Source organism: Muscardinus avellanarius (genome assembly GCF_963383645.1).
Source record: "Muscardinus avellanarius genome assembly, chromosome: 10".
Taxonomy (NCBI): Eukaryota; Metazoa; Chordata; class Mammalia; order Rodentia; family Gliridae; genus Muscardinus; species Muscardinus avellanarius.
Genome location: NC_137796.1, coordinates 16,652,022 through 16,675,432, shown reverse-complemented (window position 1 = coordinate 16,675,432; position 23,411 = coordinate 16,652,022). Strand labels below are relative to the sequence as shown.

At 38.5% G+C, this 23,411-nt stretch overlaps 1 protein-coding gene across 2 annotated transcripts in view; it reads left to right on the top strand.

Annotated features, from left to right (window-relative positions):
• NFAT5 (nuclear factor of activated T cells 5) overlaps nucleotides 1-23,411 on the top strand; it is a gene marked incomplete at its 5' end in the record, with an annotated part of 97,120 nt that overhangs the window by 27,044 nt on the left and 46,665 nt on the right. For both annotated transcript variants that reach the window (XM_080702055.1, XM_080702054.1), the window contains one exon: nucleotides 10,063-10,188. In XM_080702055.1, the coding sequence (XP_080558181.1) occupies nucleotides 10,063-10,188 (126 nt within the window). The remainder of the gene's footprint in view (nucleotides 1-10,062; nucleotides 10,189-23,411) is intronic.

Genomic DNA, 23,411 nt, shown 5'->3' with positions numbered 1-23,411 from the left:
ACACCTGTAGTTCTGTACTTGAGGGCCAAGGCCAACCTTAGCAGTTTAGTGAGACCTTCAGCAACTTAGCCAGACCCTTTTTCAAAGTAAAATAGGGCTTAGGGTATAGTTCTGAGATAGAAAGCTCCCGGTTTCAATCCTTAGTATCTCACCCTTCCACAGGAAAGGGCCCTTGAGGTACTTGGAGAAAGATCGTGTATTCATAGGAATACTAGTATGCCTTTTTTTTTTTTTTTTTTTTTTTGTGGGTCTGGGGATGGAACCCAGGGACATTAGACCTCTGAGCTATACCCCCTGCCCTATTTTCTATTCTTTATTTTGAAATAGGATCTCTCTAAGTTGTGGAGGACCTCACTAAGTAGCGGAGGCTGTCCACGAACCCCGATCCTCCAGTCTCACTCCCGAATGCTGGGATTACAAGCGTGCGCCACCACACCTGGCTTAGTCTGCCTGTTTTGATTTTCTCCATTAGACCTAGAAGCTATGGTTCAGGATTATTGAAGATAGGGGGTTAGAGCTGATCAGGATTGGTTGTGATTAATACGATGAACATAACATAAAAGCAGTAGGGGCAGAGAAAAGGAATTTTTCAAAACACAAGCTTATTTTATCTTTGAGGTTAACCCTCCAAAGGTCTTTTTATCATTTTGTACTTCTTTTCCCTGCTGGTACTGCCTTATGTGTAATCTGGTAGAATTTACACACACACACACACACACACACTCTCTCTCTCTCTCTCTCTCTCTCATCTTTAAAATTCTGTAAAAGTACAAAACAAGGATAAATCACACGAGATCTTACCATATCTAGATAATGATCACTGTTAATATAGTGGTGATTCTTTCAGACAATCTGTATCCACATCTACATATTTATATATTTCTGTATGAATAGGATTATACAATAAAGGTTTTATTGGTTTATTCATATTAAAATCTATTAATGTTTATAATGGCTGCAAAGTATTACATTTAAATAACAAAATTTGCTGGGTGTGGTGGCGCACGCTTGTAATCCCCTTTCTTGGGAGGTGGAGACAGGAGGATTGCTCAGGTTCAAAGCCAGCTGCACTGGCTTAAGAGACCCTGTTTCCAAATAAAAAGTATAAAATAGGTCTGAAACCGGGCGTGGTGGCGCACGCTCGTAATCCCTGTGCTTGGGAGGCTGAGACAGGAGGATTGCACAAGTTCAAAGCCAGCCTCAGCTACTTAGTGAGGCTCTCAGCAACTTAGTGAGACCCTGTTTCCTAATAAATATAAAATAGGTCTGGGAGTGTAGTCTGGAGGTAGAAAGCCTCCAGGTTCCACCCACAGTACCACCATGAATAAATAAATAAATAAATAAATAAATAAATAAATAAATAAATAAATAAATAAAATAGGTCTGGGAGTGTAGCCCAGAGGTAGAAGGGTTTCCAGGAACCCCTGTATCACTAAAAATAAAATAAATAAAATAAATAACAAAATTTACTTAATTAGCTAATCCTTTTGTGATGGATTGCTACGTTTTATTATTTATTATAAATCATTGTACTGGGGATGGAAACCTGGGGCTTTCTACCTCCGAGCTATATCCCCAGCCCTACTTTTTATTCTTTATTCTGTATTTTTGAAAGAGGGTCTCACTGAGTTGCAAAGGGCCTCACTAAGTAGTAGCTGAGGTTGTCCTCGAATTGTGATCCTTCTGTCTCAGCCTCCCAAATGCTGTGGGAATATCTGTGTTTCAGGCAAAAACAATAACATTTACAAATAAAAAAGATTAGGGAGAACATGGCTGAAAAAATTAAAATCACTGTATCTTCATGAGAATGTGGAGGGAAACATGAAAACGGAGAGAGGGCTAACATCATAGATTCATAAAAGAGGCATTCATAAATGCAAATAATTAGTGCTCATATTATTTTATAGCTGTACTTAGAACATAATTATGAGATTTAATAGCCCAGTTTTCACTATTCTATGAACAATCAAAAGGTTTTAGGTCTGGCATGGTGGTGCATGTTTGTAATCTCAGTACTTGGGAAGCTGAGACAGGAGAATTGCAGGTTTGAGGCCAGCCTCAGCAACTTGAGAGGCTCTCTGAACTGAGTGAAACCCTGTTTCAAAATAAAGAATAAAATTGGGATTGGGGTGGAGCTCAGAGGTAGAATGACCCTGGGTTCAATTCCCAGTACTATCAAAAAACCCACAAGGTTTTAGATGGTTTCCGGGTCCATATTTGTTGCTTTTGACTGCTGCGTGATAGGTTTGTGCTAGCTCTATTAGAGCTGACTCAAATGGCATCTTTTCAAAGAGTCTTATGTTGATTACTCAAGACCTTTTGATTCCTGTCTCTGGTCTTTAGTTATACTTATTATCAAGGCTGCACAGCCTATTCTTACTTTCTAAATGTTTCACGTGTGTGTGTGTGTGTGTGTGTGTGTGTGTGTGTGTCCATATTTCAGTTAGATTTTCAGTTCTTTGAGGATAGTAAGTACTCTGTCTCTTCTTTTTCTTGGAGTGCTAGGATTAAACCCTGGTCTTGTGCATTCTAAGCAGGTGCTCTACCACTGAGCTTTACTTCCAGCCCACTACTGTGTCTGTGCGCGTGCATGCTTGCATGCCAGCCTGCCTGCCTTCCCTCTTTTCTTTTCTTTTCTTTTCTTTTCTTTTCTTTTCTTTTCTTTTCTTTTCTTTCTTCCTTCCCTTCCGTCCTCTCCTTCTCTCTCTCTCTCTCTCTCTCTCTCTCTCTCTCTCTCTCTCTCTCTCTCTCTTCTTTCTTCTTCTTTCTTCTTTCTTTCTGTATTGGAGGCTAAACCCAGGGGCATTCTATCTCCAAGCTGTACCCAGCCCCATTTTTTCCCCCGGTACTAGGGATGAAACCCAGGGGCATTCTACCTCTGAGCTACACCCCAGCCCTATTTTTTATTCTTTAGAAACAGGGTCTCACTGAGTTGCAAAGGGCCTCACTAAGTAGCTGAGGCTGTCCTCAAACCATCATCCTCCTGTCTCAGCTTCCCAAATGCTGGGATTACAAGCATACACTACCATGCCTGGCTTTATCCAGCCCCATTTTGTCTTTTAGTTTGAGACAGGGTCTTGCTAAATTGCTGAGATTCTTGCTAAATTGCTGAGACTGTCCTCAAACCTATAGTCCTCCCGAGTACTGGGATTATAGGCGTGGGCTACCATGCCTGTCTTTTTATTTTTAAATCTTTTCTTTTGCCTAGAGTATAAAGGATGCACTTTATATCTGTACAGAGGTTTTATTTTTTAGAACTTTTGCAAGATTTACTCTTTCCCCCCCAAATATCTAAGTTAATCCAGTGTTTTTTTTTTACAGAATTCATACAATATGGAGTTTCCCTCACTCTTTAGCATGTATCTTAGTTTATTCCACTGCTATACCAAAAAAACTCTCCAATAGATTATTTGTAAAGTAGACATATATTTTTTTGATACTAGGGAATCAGAGGCTTTTTATGTCTATGCTACACCACCTTTTATTTATTTTGCTGTTTGTTTGTTGGGTTGTTTGTTTGTGGTACTGGGGATTGAATTTAGAGATATCCTACTTCTGAGCTGCACCATACCTGTATTTATTTATTATTTGGAAACAAGGTCTCGCTAGATTGCTGACAGTCTTATTAAGTTGCTGAGGCTGGCTTCAAACCTGCCATCCTTCTTAGCCGGACGTGGTGGCGCACTCTTGTGATCCCCGCTATTGGGAGGCGGAGACAGGAGGATCGCAGGTTCGAAGCCAGCCGCGCTGGCTTAAGAGACCCTGTTTCCAAATAAAAAAGTATAAAAAATAGGTCTGGGAGTGTAGCCCGGAGGTAGAAGGGTTTCCAGGAACCCCAGTACCACCACCACCACCACCACCACAACAACAACAACAAAAAAAAAAAACACCTGCCATCCTCTTTCTTAGCCTCCCAAGTACTGGAATTGAATGTGTGTGCCACCACACCTGACTTTATTTTATTTTATTTTAAAACAGGCTCAGTAAATTGCTGAGGGTGTTGCTAAATTGCTGATACTGCCTTTGAACCTGGGATCAGCCTATCTTAATCTCCCAAGTACCTTATTCTGCATGTGCTGCAACTCTGATGTGCTGCTATTCCCAGCCCAGTGAAGAGTTTGATACTAAGTTTATGTGCATTATTATTTAGCTTTTTAAAATTTGCATAAAAATATAGAAGGGAAGCATAAGTATACTAGAGTTTTAATAGCTACTCCCCTGGATGGTGAGATTGTGGGCAAGTTTAATGTTTCTTTGTTTGTTTGTTTTTGGTACTGGGGATGGAACCCAGAGGCTTTCTACCTCTGGGCTGCACTCTCAGACCTATTTTTTTTTTTAATTTTATTTGGAAACAAGGTCTCACTAAGCTTCTGAGAGCTTACTAAGTAGCTGAAGCTGGCTTCGAACCTGCCTGATCCTCTTGTCTCGGCCTCCCAAGTACTGGGATTACAAACGTGCGCCACCAAGCCCGCTAATGTTTATTTACTTATTTAGTTTTTTCAGTTCTGGGAATTGAACGTAGGGGGATTCTGCCTCCCAGTTACACCCCCAGCCCCCCCCCCTTTTTTTTTGGTGCTAGGGATTGAACCCAAGGGCATTCTACCTCACGGCTATACCCCCAGCCAAGTTTTTTTTATTTTTATTTTGAAACAGGGCTTTCTTAAGTTGCAGAGGACCTAAGTAACTGAGGCCATCCGTGAACCTGGATCCTCCTGTTTCAGCCTCCCAAGTACTGGGATTACAAGTATGCACCAGCCACTCCTGTTCTGGGCCCTGTTTTTTATCTTTATTTTGAAAAAGGGTGCCACTAAGTTGCAGAGTGCTTCCCTTAAATAGCTGAGGCAGGGCATGAACCTGCGATCCTCCTATCTCAGCCTTTCAAATAGTGGAATTACAAGCATATACCACCGTACCCAGCTAATTTTTATTTTTTAAGTATCTATATTTTTATTTGTTTTTGTTTTTGTTTTGCGGTACTGGGGATGGAACCCAGGGGCATTCTACCTCGAGCGATACCCCCAGCCCTACATTTTATTCTTTATTTGGAAACAGGGTCTCACTAAGTTGCTGAGAGCCTCACTAAGTAACTGAGGCTGGCTTCGAACCTGTGTGATCCTCCTGTCTCAGCTTCCCAAGTACTGGGATTACAAGCGTGCGCCACCATGCCCGGCTTAAGTATCTGTATTTTTAAAAGCTACTGTATAATTTTAAACAATTTATTGATTAAAATTAAAATAATATATCAATGATATATGGGCTATCTATGACTTGATTTTATTTTTTCTTTTAGGAAAGACTTAAGTAATTTCTTTAGAAAATAACATAGATAAATTTAAAATGGAGCCAGGTATGGTGGCACACATCCATAATCTCAATACTTGGGAAGAGACAGGAGGATCACAGGTTTAAGACTAGCATGTGGTAATTTAATGAGACCCTATTTCAGAATTAAAAAAAAAAAAATAGGGCTGGTAGTCTAGGCCAGAGCTTGAATGTCCCGAGTTCAACCTTCAGTACCAAAAGGAAGAAATTAAAATATAGACAATTATAGTAAATTAATTATATATTACATTCTTTCATGCTAAGAAGTTATTTGGAAAATAATTATGATATTTTTAAGTGAAAAGTAATACCTAGTGGAAAAAATATACGACGATCCTATAAAGACTGAGAAATTGAAGTTAGTCTTTCTTTCTCCCAGCTTTGGGAATGGAACCCAGTGCCTTGTGACTACTGGGCAAATACTCTACCACTGAGCTTACCCCCAGCCCTCTAGTTAGTTTTTTTGTTCCTCAGTTTGGTATAATGTATACTGCTGCATATTACTCAAAATTACCAAAGAACACAAATTATTTTAGAAAAACAATAAAATACAATCTGGAAGTAGCAATGTGAATAAATAAATATGTGATGGCAGACTAGTAAATTGACTCGAATTTAAAAATTGGGAAAATTTGTTACAACAGAGCATCACCCGCCATTTATTCTTAGACTCCATAATCTTTCAGAAACCAAATATCCAGTGGACCTGCAGCCAGGACATTTTTCCAAGAGAGATGCCAAGTATGATGGCTATCAAGCCTGAAGTGTTTTTTAACAAAATGAATGCTGTCTCTTTTAGCACAAAAGTATGTTGGCACATCAGAGATGCCAGGCGCTTTGTTTTAGAATGTTTGATGTGAAACCATAGCCTTGGGACTCACCAGCTTATTGAGATAGTTAATGGAAAAAATGGAAGAGTAAGATAGTTTTTTCCCAAACTTTTCTTTTTGAAAGTCTTAAAATTCTTGCAGATGTCTTATGGTAGCTTTTTATTTAGAGTTTTAAAAAAAGGCAAACCCTTATATTTAAAACAAGGGAACAGTGTTTACAAATGAATTTTTCAGTATTATAATATCTGCTGCTAATATCAGGAAACATTCATTATCATTTTAAACACTTCTATTTTTTGTTACAGTTTTTAATTTTTTAATTATTTTGATGGTACTTGAGGTGGAACCCAGAGGCTTTTCTACCTCCCGGCTATACTCCCAGACCTGTTTAATACTTTATTTGGAAACAGGGTCTCACTAAGTTGCTGAGAGCCTCATTAAGTAGCTAAGGCTGGCTTTGAACCTGTCCAATCCTCCTGTTTCAGCTTCCCATGCGCTGGGATTACAAGTGTGTGCCACCACACCCGGCTTTTTATTACATTTTTCAAAGCGTTCCTAATACAAAGAAACATCCTTTTTTGCTGCAAATATTTTCATTTAGCTGCTTGCTTGATAATTGAACAGAGACATCTTATTTATAGCATTTTCAAACTTTATTCTTTTTTTTTTTTGCGGGTTTGGGGATGGAACCTAGGGGCATTTGACCTCTGAGCTATACTCCCTGCCCTATTTTTATTCTTTATTTTATTATTATTATTATTATTATTTGTGTGTGTGTGTGGGTGTGTGTGGTACTGGGAATGGAACCCAGGGGCATTCTACCTCTGAGCTACACCCCCAGGCCTGTTTCTTATTCCTTTTTTTGAAACAAGGTCTTAGTTCCAAAGGGCCTAAGTAGTAGCTGAGGCTGTCCTTGAATCGCGATCCTCCTGTCTCAGCCTCCCAAATGCTGGGATTACAAGTGTGCGCCACCACGCCCGGCTTTATTCTTTATTTTGAAACAGGGTCTCACTGAGTAGCTGAGGCTGTGCACAAACCGTGATCCTCTAGTCTCAGCCTCCCAGTGCTGGGATTACAAGCATGTGCCACCACGCCCAGCTTCAATCCTTATTGTTTTTCCATCTCTGCATAGATGTAAGTCAGCAGTGATTATTGTGTACCTGCAAGTAAATAAGATAGCCTTTCAAAAAGTCATAAAGTGGATGGACTCTGACAATTTGGGGCTTTATTCTCTGATTCCAGAGCAATTAAATGCTAGTTTTCAGGTCAACAGGGTGAGGTTGAGATGGATATTCCAAAAAGGCATAATAACTTAGAGTCCTTTCTAGCAGGTCATCCTACTTAAGTCTTACAGCATCTCTGTGAGACTGGGCCCTATGCACGCATAGTTCCGCTTTTATTGTGTTTATTCATTCACTTGTATATTTAATAAGTAAAAGGAAGCAGGAAGAGATTGAAGCAGTAGAGAGTGGGATTTGGTGATCATAGAGTGCACAACTGAGAAGGGGAGGAAGCTGCACTATACAGTTACCAATTTTCTCTCTCTCTCTCTGTCTTGTGCCCTCAGGTTAGGCTGGCTACTTTGAGCATGATGCGCTTATAGTGAGATTCTTCCACTCTCTCATAGCTGGTGTTGAAGAATAAAGGGCTGCATTGACCCAGAAATAATCAGTGACAAAAATGAATCAGTTAGAGTTTACAGAATAATCAAGCAGATAATCTGCCAGCCAACCCATTTTACTTTGTTGCCTTTCCACCCAACTTTGGGAAGAATTAATTTGCTTTCAGTATCTGAAAATAGTGATTTCATTCCTCCACTTCCTTCTTCCAGTTGCCCTAGGCTCCGCACTATCCCACCAACATAAGACCAATTCCCTCCCTTCCTCCTCCTCCTCCTCCTCCTCCTCCTCCTCCTCCTCCTCCTCCTCCTCCTCCTCCTCCTCCTTCTCTCTCTCTCTCTCTCTCTCTCTCTCTCTCTCTCTCTCTCTCTCTCTCTCTTTTCTCTCTCTCTCCTTCCTTTCTTCTTTCTTTCTCTCTCTCTTTCTTTTCTTTCTTGGCTGTATTGGGGATAGAACCAGGGCCATTCTACCTCTGAGCTACACTCCCAGCCCTGTTCTTTATTCTTTATTTTGAAACAGGGCCTCACTGAGTTGCAAAAAGTCTAAGTAGCTGAGGCTGTACGCAGTTGCCACACTCCTGTCTCAGCCTCCCAAATGCTAGGATTACAAGCATGCGACACCATGCCTGGCTACCAATTCCTTTTTGTGGTAGTCTGGATTGAACCCAGGGGCCTTTTACCTCTGATCTACACTCCTAGTTTGGTTTTATTTTTTGTGGTAGTCTGGATTGAACCCAGGGGTATTCTGCTTCTGAGTTGCACTCCCAGCCCTACTTTTAAAATTAATTAATTTATTCTTGTATTCTGGGGATTGAACCCAGGAGCATTCTACCCTTGAGGTAACCCCAGCCATATTTTTTTATTCTTTATTTGAAACAAGGTCTTATAAGTTGTGGAGGTCCTCACTAAGTAGCTGAGGCTTGCCATGAACCTGCAATTCTACTGTCTCAGCTTCCCAAGTACTAGGATTACAAGTGTGTGCCACCTCACCTGACTTTATTTATATTTATTATTATTATTATTATTATTATTATTTTGGTGGTACTGGGGGTAGAACCCAGAGGCTTTCTACCTCCAGGCTATACTCCCAGACCTATTTTATATTTTATTTGGAAACAGAGTCTCACCAAGTTTCTGAGAGCCTCACTAAGTAGCTGAGGCTGGCTTTGAATCTGTGGGATCCTCATGTCTCAGCCTCCCAAAGGCTGGGATTACAAGCGTGCGCCACCACGCCCGGCTGTTTTGAAACAGGGTCTCCCTAGGTTAATGAAAGTTTCAGTATTTGCTGAGACTGTTCTCCAACCAGCGATTCTCCTGTCTCAGCCTCCCAAGTATTGGGATTACTGGTGGGTGACACCATGCCCAACTTTATTTTATTTTTTATTTGGAAACAGAGTCTCACTAACTTACTGAGCGCCTCCCTAAATTATTGCGGCTGGCTTTGAACCTGGGATCCTCCTGTCTCAGCCTCCCAGGTACTGGGATTACTGGCATGTGCCACTATTCCGGGCAGAGAAGGCAATTTAAAGCTGCTGTACTAGTATATGCCATCTGATATATAAAGGATGGCAAGTTAACACTGATAACTATTATAGATACTGGACCATCATGGGTTATTGACATTTTTTCTATTCTGTCCAGTTTTATCCAATTTTAAGATTTAGAGCTATCTTGAACATAAAGAATAAAGCCCTCCCCAAATAAAAAAGAACAAGGAGCAGAGTGAAAGGAAAATTTATTATTCATTTTTAAATAAAATTGTACACTAAGACAAAGCCAGCCTCAGCTACTTAATGAACCCCTCCACAACTTAGTGAGACCTTGTTTTCAAGTAAAAAGTAAAATAGAACTGGAGGTTTAGCTGGGAAGTAGAAAGCCCCAGCTAATCCCCAGCGCTTCACACATGCATACACAAACAAAAATTATACACTAAAAGAAAAATACTTGCCAATAACTCATAACATTAATGATATGGGGTTTGCTTGTTTATTTATTGTACTAGGGATTGAACCTCAGGGGTTTTCTGTCTTTAAGTTATACCCTCAGTTCTATTTTATTTTGAAACAGGATCTTACTAGGTAGCTGAGACTCTCCTCAAACTTGTGATCCTCCTGTCTCAGCCTCCCAAGTACTGAGATTATAGGTGTGCTGTACCATGCCCAGCACTGGATTGATTTTTTTTTATGAATAACATACTAATTTTTAGAGAAAAGACATTGATTTCATGCATATATCATTAGTTTGTTGGCTGACTTTCTTAAAATTTTTTTCTCCTCCCATTTTTCTCCACAGAATCTGTCTATGATCTTCTGCCAAAGGAGTTACAGTTACCTCCATCTAGTGAAACATCTGTAGCATCAATGAGTCAGACAAGTGGTGGTGAGGCAGGCTCGCCTCCTCCAGCTGTAGTTGCTGCTGGTATGCATTTCATTTGACTTTTATTAAAGAAAACTAGGGTGTTATCTGGCCAACATGAACAGTGCTGGCAAAGCTCATTTCAAAAAGAGTGTCATTTGAGGGTTTGTTTTAGAAGGTTTAAAAATATATGCCTTTCACCTTAAAATTTTTTAGTGTAATTTTCTTGATATAATTATTATTTCTTATGATTTCACATTGGCAAATGTGCCATCTCCTAAAGTGGACCTTGTTTTCAAATATGGGAACCAGTTTAAAACCTTTGCTGACCATATTTAAGAAGGCTAAATACCAAGCTGTGGGTAGAAAATTATATTTGAATTTCTATATCACATTATTTTTGTGGTACTGGAAACTGAACCCAGTGGTACTCTACCACTGAGCTACATCCTCACCATTTTAATTTTGAACCAGAGTCTCACTAAATTGCCTAATCTGGCCTTAAATTTGTGATCTTCCTTACTCAGCCTCCCAAATAGCTGGGATTATAGGCATTCGACACCACATTTGGCTGTTTTAACAGTTGTTGTTAAAGATTTTGCTCAAAGATAAAAGTATTTTATTTTGTATGATTTCAAAAAGAACTCAAACTCTCAAGACTGTTTTCTGTTTATAGCATACTACTATAATGTTTTCCCTACATTTAAAAATATATGTGACATCACAATTATTTTAAATTCATTGAGAGTTTTTAAATATTTGAATCTAATATTGACTTAAAGGCATTTTCTTGTATTAATGAAAAAATTAATGTCTGAAATTTATTAAGTTGATTTTTACTCAGCTCTCAAATCACTTTGAGATTTGGTTCAAATTTTTACTTTGATTTAGAATAAAAGATTGACAGATAAATTAATAGAAAAAAGTCTTGATTAGTATTAATACTTTCCATAATATTGGCTTTCCCAATTGCACTTATTTTCTTTTTCTTAAATTGGGATTATATATTGCTAAGTGTGTTTGCTTTAGAAAAAGGAAAGAAAAATACGTCTATGTTTTTTTTTTTGTTTGTTTTTTGTTTTTTTGGTACTAGGGGTGGAACCCAGAGGCTTTCTACCTCCAGGCTATACTCCCAGACCTATTTTATATTTTTATTTGGAAACAGGGTCTCACTAAGTTGCTGAGAGCCTCATTAAGTAGCTGAGGCTGGCTTCGAACCCATGTGATCCTCCTGTCTCAGCCTCCCAAGCGCGGGGATTACAAGGGTGCGCCACCACGCCTGGCTGTTTTGAAGTTTTATCTCTCCTTCTAATTGGAGGTTTCTTGCCTAATAAGATACCTCTCATCTTTTAAAATGGTACTAAAAGTCCATTAGAGTTTTGTTTTCAGTAAATTTTTTTAGTTTTGGATAGAGAAGAGTAAAGTGGGAGATTGTGATTTAAATGAGGATTTTGGTACTACAGTATAACTTCAAATATTCTTTTCATATGCATTAACCTATGTACCGATAACCTCTGTACCAATCTTTCCCAAACTGTGTAATACAGTCTGAGGCCTTTGTGGTTGAGGGCTGGAAAACTTTATATATGACAAAGAAACTTATTGGCCCTACTCACTGTTCATGTACTGCCAGATATTTTCTAACAGTTTCTGTGGATTTAATTGTGTATTTTTTTTAACTTTTTAGTAATCAAATTGATAAGACAATCTGGTTCACTTTATGTCCACTGACTTCTAAAATTGCTGTGAATATTCTTTTTCTGGAAAAAGAATTTAAATCTAGTTTAAAAATTATATGAGAAAATAAAATATTTTTATAAGTATTTCACTTTAAATCCACATGTAGAAATTGATTGATTTTGTATCTTTTGAGAATGATCTTTAAAGACATGTTGAATCTGTGTAGAACTAAAAGTCTGTTTCTTCTGTGCTTTTTAACATCTGTTTCAGTTCCTTTTAAAAGCTGAGAAAATGTTCACTAGGGTTGGTAAAAGGATAGTATCAAACTCATTTTGAGAAACTCCTATATATAAATATTATAAAAATTTTTTGATTTTTGGGGTCACTAGTGAAATGATACTCACCCCCTAGTAATTGAGAAACCTTTTTAAATAAATTAAATAGAAAACTATGAGCTGAAAATCATGAAAATAAGAGATTTGACTAAAAGAAGTATTCTGAAATAATAAATTATCTTGAAATTATGAAAAATATAAAGATAGTAACAAGAATAAGGAGGTAACCTTGACAGTTTTAATTCACATAGAAAGTTTCTGTGACCTAAACCTAAGTGATTTGCAATCTTTTTTTAAACATAATTTACTTTTAGTAACCAATGTAGTTTATTTTTCTAATTTCTTTTTGGTAGAAAGATTTCTTTATCATATACCAGTAAGAGAGTTTAAATTACAGAATAATTAGTATAGGTAAATTAGTTAGTATATATTATTAGAGTCACATTTTTATTTGACATATTAATATTCTTGGTGATATAACTGTCAAAGAGACAGATTTGGAGTATATTACCAAGTTATTCAATGTTTTTCTGGCCAAAAGACTAAACGTCTAGGGAAATGCATATTAATTTAAATTTCTTTGAGTTTTTTTAATCTATAGCATTTGCTGTTTAAATATGAAATGCATAAAAATGATGACTCTTGATGTAGTTAATTCTTCAGAGTTTTGAAGGAGCCGGATTGGCCTCTATCAGGTATGAGGGCCTGGTGGGAACAGACTTCTAGTTCTGCCATAAAGGTTTGTGTTTCACAAATTTTAAATCAATTTAAAATTTAAAATGGAGAGACTGGGTATGTGGGTGTTCGTGGAAGTACTTTGTTATTTATTAAAAACTGGTTTCTCAGATTCACCAATAGAGATATTTTTCCTCTTCATATGTTACTAAGGGCATAAATAAACATGATACTAATCCATAATCCAGAATATTGGGTGAAGAAGTATCTCTTAACTCCCCTTTTTTTTACCTCTCTCTACCATTCATGCCTTTATACCCTCCACCCCATCAGTAATATGTTTTTATCCTGTGGATCCCAGGGCTAAGACAGTTCCTCTCCTCTCCATAGGGCCAAGTGTTAGAATCTAAGAAATACAGTTGAGAGTCACCAGTTTGAAATGTGTTCACCTCCCCATTTTTAAGACTTCTGATTTTTTTTTCCCAAGTAAAGATAGTTAAGAGTTTAAAGTTCAATGTGTCAGTAAATGAAAGCTTCAGAAATGAAACTGTGTGGACAGCATTGTAGATTCTCAGTTTTCATGACTTAAAATTAAGCCATTTATGTAAACAAATTTATCTAAATGAATTGATGGTATTTCTTATCCAAATAAGGTAAAAGAGAAATGCAAGTCATAAAAGGATTCTTTTTTTTTTTTTTTTTTTTTTTTTGTGGGTCTGGGGATGGAACCCAGGGGCATTCGACCTCTGAGCTACCCCCTTGCCCTATTTTTTATTCTTTATTTTGAAACCGGGTCTCACTGAGTTGCAGAGGGCCTCACTAAGTAGCTGAGGCTGTCCGTCAACCGCAATCCTCCGGCCTCAGCCTCCCGAATGCTGGGACTACAAGTGTGCGCCACCATGCCCGGCTCATAAAAGGATTCTTTTGCTTTTGCTTCTTTTTTTTTTTTTTTTTTTTTTGAGAATTCTATAGTACCATAGGTTATGAAGAACTAAAATGTAGATATTAAGAGAATTGAAACAGTCATACTAGATTTGAGGTTTTAAGATGAGGTATGGAAGGTTTGGTTTTTTTTTTTCTTTATTAACAGCTTTATTGAGATATAATTCACATGCCATATAATTATCATTTTAATTGCTCATCTTCAGATTTTATCCTTAGATTTACTTTATTTATAATATGAAGTCTTTCACAAGGGTCAGCAATAACATCTAGTCTTTGATTTTAAGAAATCAAATTATTTTGTTCTATACTAGGCTCTTTGTTAATCTTCATTTGGGTGTATGAGCTGGGTGTGGTGGTGCATACCTGTAATCTCAGTACTTGGGAGGCTGAGAAAAGAGGATCGCAGGTTCAAGACCAGCCATAGCAACTTAGTGAGTCCTTGTTTCAGCATAAAAAAATAAAAACAAGTACTAGGGATATAACCTGGAAGTAGAATTTCCTGGGTTCAACCCCCAGCACTTCCCCAAATCAATCAATCTATCTATCTGCATACATATATATGTATATATTTATTTTGCTAGATTGACTGGTTCAAAAATTTTTATTTTTATTTTAACAGTACTAGGGATGGACAGAAAAGCACTACATCAGAGCGACATAGTGGAATGACTTGAAAATAAGATACTTGTTTGGTTTAGTGTTCTGTTTAGAAGTAATATAGTTTGCAAGCCGGGCGTGGTGGCACACACTTGTAATCCCAGCGCTTGGGAGGCTGAGACAGGAGGATTACGCAAGTTCGAAGCCAGCCTCAGCTACTTAGTGAGACTTTCAGCAACTTAGTGAGACCCTGTTCCCAAATAAAGTATAAAAAAATAGGTCTGGGAGTATAGCCCAAGAGGTAGAAAAGCCCCTAGGTTCCACCCCAGTATTCCCCCGCCACACACACACACACGAAATAATATAGTTTGCTGGGAGTGGTTGTGCATGATTGGGTGGCTGAGACAGGAGGATGTTAGGGTTTTTTTTTTTTTTTTTGGTGGTACTGGGGTTCCTGGAAGCCCTTCTTCCTCTGGGCTACACTCCCAGACCTATTTTATATATTTTTTTGAAACAGGGTCTCTTACGCCAGCACTGCTGGCTTCAAACCTGCGCGATCCTCCTGTCTCTGCCTCCCAAGCGCGGGGATTACAAGCGTGCGCCACCATACCCGGCTAGGATGTTAGGTTTGAGGCCAGCCTCAGTAATTTGTGAGGCTCTCTGCAACTTAGTGAGCCCTGTTTCAAAATAATAAAATAGGGATGAGAGTGTAGTTTGGAGATAGAATGCCCCTGGGTTCAATCCCCAGTACCACATACACACACAAAAAAGTAAGTAATACAGTTTCACTACTTCAAAGCAGTTTTTTTTTTTTTCTTTCAATACTGGGGATGGAACCCAGGGACATTCTACCTCCAAGCTACACTCCCAGCCTTACTTTTTATTCTTTATTTGAAACAGGGTCTCACTAAGTTGCAAAGGGCTTCACTAAGTACCTGAGGCCGTCCATGAATAGCAATCCTCCTGTCTCAGCCTCCCAAATGCTGATATTACAAGTGTGCACCACCACACCCGGCTTCAAAGCAGTTTTTAACATGTATAGGTATACACAGTCATGAAACGAAACATGTACATTAGAAATATCTGTTGGGGCTGGGCGTGGTGGCGCACGCTTGTAATCCCCACGCTTGGGAGGCAGAGACAGGAGGATCGCGCAGGTTCGAAGCCAGCCGCGTGTGCTGGTTTAGGAGACCCTGTTTCCAAATAAAAATGTAAAAATAGATAGGTCTGGGAGTGCAGCCCGGAGGTAGAAGGGCTTCCAGGAACCCCAGTACCACCAAAAAAAAAAAAAAAAAAAAAAAAAAGAAAGAAATATCTGTTATCTGTTGAACTCAGCCAGAAGTATAATGCCCCTGGGTTTCATCCCTGGTACCACTAAATAAATAAGTAAACAAACAAATAAAGCTAGAGATGTAACTTGGAGGTAAAATACTCCTGGGTTCCACCCCCAGTACCACAAAAAAAAAAAAAAAAAAAAGGAAGAAAGATTAAATCTGTTGAAGAGGTGGGGCATGGTGGCACACGCTTGGAATCCCAGTATTTGAGAGGCTAAAATAGGATTGCAAGTTCACAGCCAGCCTCAGCTACTTTAGTGAGACCCTGTTTCAAAATAAAATGACCCTGTGTTCAATCCCCTGTACCCCAAAAAAAGAAAAAGAAAAGAATGATCTGTTGAATATCTCTACTAGTTGATTTACTTAGGTTCTTAAGTCAATAAGTTTATAACTTTATATAACAGGATCCATATAGCAAACTTTTGGGAAAGCCTTACTAAATAGTGCTTTGAATTATATGTCATGGAAATTAATAAATCTCAGTTATGTAACATATTTTCTATATTGGAAAAACTTAATTGAGTGCTGTTTATACTAGAGGAAATGATTTTAGAGAACTAAATCAATGTCCTAACCAAAGAATGACCTGATTTAATTTGTTTGAGACCCCTTAATCAACTCAACTCATAAGAGTTTCTAAATACCAACAAAACTACAAAAAAACAAGGTGAAGAAAATGTATTATTTTTAGCTGGGCATGGTGGCGCTTGTAATCCCAGCATTTGGGAGGCTGAGACAGGAGGATCAGGATCACAGCCAGCCTCAGCTACTTAGTGAGGTCCTCCACAAATTAGTGAGCCCCTCTTTCCAAATAAAGAATAAAAAATTGGGGTGATGGTGTAGCTCGAAGGTAGAATGCCCCCGGATTTCATCCCCAGTACTGCCAAAAAAAAAAAGAAAAGAAAAGAAAAAGAAAATATATTATTTTTTAGTTCCCACTATATGACAGGAATTGTGACAGGCAATTTGCATATCATCTTATGTAACCATATCTCAGTCCTTCTAGGTACAAGATACCTCTCTTAACTGCTGAGGTCTTTGTAATGCTTGGGAGGCTGAGACAGGAGGATCGCACAGGTTTGAAGCCAGCCTCAGCTACTTAGTGAGGCTCTCAGCAACTTAGTGAGACCCCGTTCCCAAATAAAGTATAAAAATAGGACTGAAAGTTTAGCCCAGAAGTAGCAAGCCCCTGGGTTCCATCCCCAGTAACACACACACACACACACACACACACACACACACACACACACACACTTTAAAAAAAAAAAAACAGAGCCAGGCATGGTGACGCAGGCTTGTAATCCCTGCTCTTGGGAGGCTGAGACAGGAGGATCGCGAGGTTCAAAGCCAGCCTCAGCTGGTTTAAGAGACCCTGTTTCCAAAATAAAATATAAAGTAGGTCTGGGAGTGTAGCCTGGAGGTAGAAGGCCCCAGTACCACCAAAAAAAGAAAAAAAAAAAAAAAACAGGGCTGGGGGTGTAGCTCAGAGGTAGAATGCCCCTGTATTTAATACCCAATACCGCAAAAAATAAAAAATAAAAATTAGAGCTAAGGTATATAACTCAGAGGTAGATTTCTAGGCCCTAATGCCCCTAATCCCATTCCCAGTACCATAAAAACAAACAAACAAATAAATAAATGCATGAATGAATGGATGAATAAAAGAACTATATACCAGATAACTAAACTAGTAAGTCAGAATGCCCAATAAGTCAGGCATGGTGATGCACACTTACAATACTTGTATTTGGGAGGCTGAGATGAGGATTGTAGCTTTACAAATAGGCTCAAATACTTAATGAGGTTCTTTGCAATTTAGTGAGATTCTTTTTCTTTTTTTTTTTTCTTTTTTCTTCTTCTTTCTTTCTTTCTTTTTTTTTTTTTTTGCAGGTCTGGGGATGGAACCCAGGGGCATTCAACCTCAGAGCTACACCCCCTGCCCTATTTTTTATTCTTTTTTTTTTTTTTTTTTTTGGTACTGGGGTTCCTGGAAGCCCTTCAACCTCCGGGCTACACTCCCAGACCTATTTTATATTATTTTTATTTGGAAACAGGGTCTCTTAAGCCAACGCGGCTGGCTTCGAACCTGCGCAATCCTCCTGTCTCTGCCTCCCAAGTGCGGGAATTAAAAGCGTTTGCCACCACGCCCGGCTATTCTTTATTTTGAAACAGGGTCTCACTAAGTTGCAGAGGGCCTCACTATGTAGCTGAGGCTGCCCGCAAACTGTGATCCTCCGGTCTCTGATCCTCTCGAATGCTGGGATTACAAGCGTGCGCCACCACACCTGGCTTGAGACCCTGGTTTTGTTTTGTTTTGTTTTGAGTTAGGTGGTACTGGGGTTCCTGGAAGCCCTTCGACCTCTGGGCTATACTCCCAGACCTATTTTATATTTTTTATTTGGAAACAGGGTCTCTTAAGCCAGCACGGCTGGCTTCGAACCTGCACGATCCTCCTGTCTCTGCCTCCCAAGCGCGGGGATTACAAGCATGTGTCACCACGCCTGGCTAAGATTTTTTTTTTTTGGTGGTGGTGGTACTGTGGTTTCTGGAAGCCCTTCTACCTCCGGGCTACATTCCCAGACCTATTTTTATATATATTTTTGCAAAGATGGTTGAGACCTTGTTTCAAAATAAAGAATAATATATATATATATATGGTATAACTCAGAGGTAGAATGCTCCTGGGTTCAATTCCCAGTATTTAAAAAAATGCCTTATAAGCTGGAAATGGTGGTACACCACTAGTTCCAGCTTCTCAGGAGGCTGAGGAAGGAGAATCACTTGAGTGCGTGAATTTTAGACCTGCCTGAGCAATATAGTAAGACCCCTCTCAAATATGAGTGAAGGAAGGAAAGAAGCCTTTAGGAATATGCCCACTCAACTATGCTCTTCAAAAGTACCAAAGCAAGGCTGAGCGTGGTGGCTCACACTTATAATCTCAGCATTCCCAGACCAGAGGATTGTAGTACACAGACAGCCTCAGCTACTTAGTGAGACCCTGTTTTAAAATAAAGAATAAAAAATAGGGCAGGCAGGGGGTGTAGCTTAGATGTTGAATGCCCCTGGGTTCCATCCCCAGGCCCGCCCAAAAAAAAAAAAAAAAAGTACCATGTGATGGTGCACGTTTGTAATTTAAGTACTTGGGAGACTGAGACAGGAGGATCACAGCTTTGAATCCAGCCTTGGCAATTTAGCGAGGCCTTCTTCAACTTTAGTGAGACCCTGTCTCCAAATTTCCAAATAAATTAAACCAGACTGGGGCTATAACTTGGAGGTACAATGCTTCTGGGTTCCATCTCCAGTACCCACCCCTAAAAAGCAAAGGTATTGGATAAATTAGTTGTTAAATGAATGAGTTTACTTGTGGCATAAGTAAGTTTATATTCATTTTTGTCACTACAAGTGACAAAATTCATTGGCAATATTTATTGACAATATTCACTGGCAGTACTATCTAGCCATTTAGCCTTGAAATTTATAGAGGGAATATTAATTTGTCTTGTATACTTATAAGAAATTAGTGTCAGCCGGGTGTGGTGGCGCACGCTTGTAACCCCAGCACTTGGGAGGCTGAGACAAGAGGATCGCACAGGCTCGAAGCCAGCCTCAGCTACTTAGTGAGGCTCTCAGTAACTTAGTGAGAACCTATTTTGAAATAAATTATTTAAAAAAAAATAGGGTTGGGGGTGTAGCCCGGCGGTAGAATGCCTCTGGATTCCATTCCTAGTACTGCAGAGAGAGAGAGAGAGAGAGAGAGAGAGAGAGAGAGAGAGAGAGAGAGGGAGGACCTCAAAGTATAAGAACCTTCTAGATTCATAGCACCCCACATACATGCATGCATATCCACATATATATAGTTTCAGTTACTTATTTTTTCTAACATTAAGTAAAAAAAGAATTGAAACTAATAGTCTTTGGAATAATAAAGACCTAATTTGTATCTCATTGTCATTATATTATATGTCATATAGTCAGAATCTTGGTAAAGTTAAATGAATTTCTAATAGTATTATTATTAAAATTTTTTTTTTTTTTTTTTGCAGTACTAGGGATGGAACCCAGGGGCATTTTACCTCCGAGCTACACCCCTAGCCTTATTTTTTAGTTTTTATTTTGAAACAGGGTCTCACTAAGTTGCAGAGAGCTGGCTATGAACCTGTGATCCTCCCAAGTTCTGGGATTATAAACCTGTGGCACCACGCTCAGCTTCTAATAATGTTACTTTTGTAATTAAATAATACCAACTTTCTGTTAGGGTTATTAAGATAAATATGTAAGAAGCCATAATATCACCTGACATTTAGTGATTATTTAATAAACACTGACCTTCCTCCCTCATGTACTACTTTTTTGGTGTGTGGTAGAATGATCTATCTGCACCCCAGCTCTATTTTTAATTCTTTATTTTGAAACCGGATCTCACTGAGTTGCAAAGGACCTCACTACGTAGCTGAGGCTGTCTGTGAACAGTGATCCTCTGGTCTCAGCCTCCCAAATGCTGGGATTACAAGTGTGTGTCACCACGCCCAGCTCCTCATGTACTTCTTACTTTATTTGTTAGTAAGGCTTTAAAAAATAGATTTCACCTGTGCATGGTGGCAAATGCTTGTTATCTCAGTTTGTGGAAGACTGAGACAGGAGAATTGAAGATTCAAAGTCAGTCTCAGCAATTTAGCAAAACTCAACAACCTAGCAAGACTTGTTTTAAAATAAAAAATAGAAGGGCTGAGGATAAGACTTGGAGTAGAATGTCCTTGAGTTCAATCTCCAGTTCCATGCAAACACACACACACAAAGAAACCATATTAAAATATATGATGAGCTGGGCGTGGTGGCGCACGCGTGTAATCCCCGCGCTTGGGAGGCGGAAACAGGAGGATCATGCATGTTCGAAGCCAGCCGCACTGACTTAAGAGACCCTGTTTCTAAATAAAAAAGTAAAAAATAGGTCTGGGAGTGTAGCCCGGAGGTAGAGCTTCCAGGAACCCCAGTACCATCAAAAAAAAAAAAAAATAAAATATATGATGAAGCATGAAAGTGTCCTTCAGCTGACACTGGAGCTGTTTCTCTAATTTTTATTTTAGCTTTAATGATCTCTGTTTTAATCTTAAAGTGGGATTGCCTTTCAAGTCAACTACTATATGTAGTTTTTTTGTGTTTTTTTAGCTTGTGTTTTTTGGAGTCTTTTGCAATATAATAAATGTATTTATCAGCTGAGTGCAGTGGTGCACCCTTATAATCCCAGTACTTGGGAGACTGAGACAGGAAGATTGCAGGTTCAAGGGCACCTCAGCAACTTAACGAGGCTCTTAGCAACTTTGTGAGATTCTGTTTCAAAATAAAATATAAAATAGGGCTGAGGTTTAGTTCAGGGGGTAGAATGCTCTGGGTTCAATTCCCAGCACCACATAAATGTATTTATCAACTAGTATATCTTTTTGATTGAAAATACTTGATGTAGAGGATTATATCTAAGCTTTATTCTCTTCACCCAGTAATGCTTGCTACCCAGAAATATTTTAGTTATTATATGGCAGAAACTCTTTATGTTTCAGTAGAAAAGAACTTACAATTATTTAAAAAGCAAATTATTGGTCTGGGGATGGAGCTCCAGCTAAAGCACCTGCCTGGCATGTGTGAGGCCTTGGGTTCAGTCCCCAGCACTACAAAACAAACAGACAAAACAGTTATTTAACATGTGCCCTCGTACATGTTTTACGCTATGCTTAGATATTTTGTGCTATTAGAACAAGAGATTCATTTAAAAATTTTTCCTGTCAGTTAAAGCTTTTTATTTTCCAGGAAGCATTTATTAGTAAATATTTTGTGGCTATATTATATTCTGACAAGGTAAGAATAATTAGTCATGCATTACCTAGCAGTGGGGTAAGTTTTGAGAAATGCATCATTAGGCAATCTTAACATTGTGCAAACATCATAGAGTTTGCACTAATTTGGCTACATCTACTAAGTGATACCATTTTAGAGGACTACCTTCTAATATGCAGTACATTGTTGACTGAAAAGTCAGGTGACACATGACTATATTTTAGGAGAATTTAGATAAAAAACTAGAAAGATAATTATTTTACAGTATTTGGGCCATGAGTCACAATTCAGTAGACTGCGAAGAAAAAGATGCTATTTAGTAAATTAATAGTAAACCTTTAGCCGGGCGTGGTGGCGCACACTTGTAATCCCCGCGCTTGGGAGGCTGAGACAAGAGGATCGCACAGGTTCGAAGTCAGCCTCAGCTACTAAGTGAGGAGGCTTTCAGCAACTTAGTGAGACCCTGTTTCCAAATAAAATATAAAATAGGTCAGTGAGTATAGGCCAGAGGTAGAAAGTCCCTGGGTTCTACCCCCAGTACCCCCCCCCAAAAAAAAAATAGTAAACCTTTAGATCTTCAACAATAGTGATATATATATATATTATATATATATATTATATATATATATATATATATATTTTTTTTTTTTTTTTTTTTTGCGGCACTGGGATGGAACCCGGGGGCATTCTACCTCTGAGCTACATCCTCAGCCCTCTTTTTTATGCTTTATTTTGAAACAGGGTCTCACTGGGTTGCAAAGGGCCTCACTAAGTAGCAGCTGAGGTTGTCTTTGAACTGCAGTCCTCTTGTCTCAGCCTCGCAAGTACTGGGATTACAAGCATGGGCCACTTTTTAAAATAGAGGCTTTTGAATAACATTCTGTACTTTGTAGCATATCTAATTTAAAATTGTAAGTTGGTCGCTTTTTTTTTTTTATGAGGTAATAAATTATGTGGGAATCAGTGTGGCCTGAGAAATGAAAAGCTTCTTTTGCTGCTAAAATATGGGTATTTACCATAGCTCTAGTGTATTGTTCAGGATATATTTTCCACTCTTTATGAGTTTGGGTAAGAGCAGAGCCTACAAAATACATGAAAGAGCATTCTGGCTTATGGATTAGACTGTATTTGTACATAGAAGAACAAATTGGTGAATATGAGTTAATGAAATTTTTGCATAAGAAATTTTCCCACATGCATTTATTTAGATGTTAACAATTTAATTTTTAAAGTTTGCTTTAAAACATTGCTTATTGTAGCATGTAAACTTATGTTTGATGGGAAAAGTACAAATGGGAAATTGTTTTAAATATGTAAATTAAATGATCAACCCTGCAATTTGGGCTTTTTTTTTTTTTGTAAAGTAATCTGGATTGCTTATTTTATATGCTGGGATGCTAGTTGTTTTTTCTATTAATACACTTAACTTGCATTCTAGCTTCGCCATTCAGAGACAGGCATCGTGTGGTGGGTTGTGTGACAGTGTCTGTCAATAGTGAAGACAAATAGTGCCAGAGACACTTAACCCATCCAATCTCACCCAGGGTATAGGTCGGTCTCGTTTTCAGACTTCTTAAGTCTTTTTTTCTTTCTTTCTTCCTTTCTTCCTTCCTTCCTTCCTTCCTTCCTTTATTTATTTATTTTTGTTTCTAAATAGTGGATTGTTATTGATTGAAACTAAACCCTTTTGTAAAGTTTTAAACTTTACATTAACATAAGAAGAAGAAAAGTAGAAAATGAAGGTTGGCATGTGAGGTGTTGACGAAGCGGGTTTGCAGCCACTTTGTGTCTTCTGAATATTTCATTCTCTTGGCAACATGACTGTTGACTTCAGATTTTTTTCTCCAAATTTTTTTTAATCTGAAAAAATTTCCTTGTATCTGGTAATTTT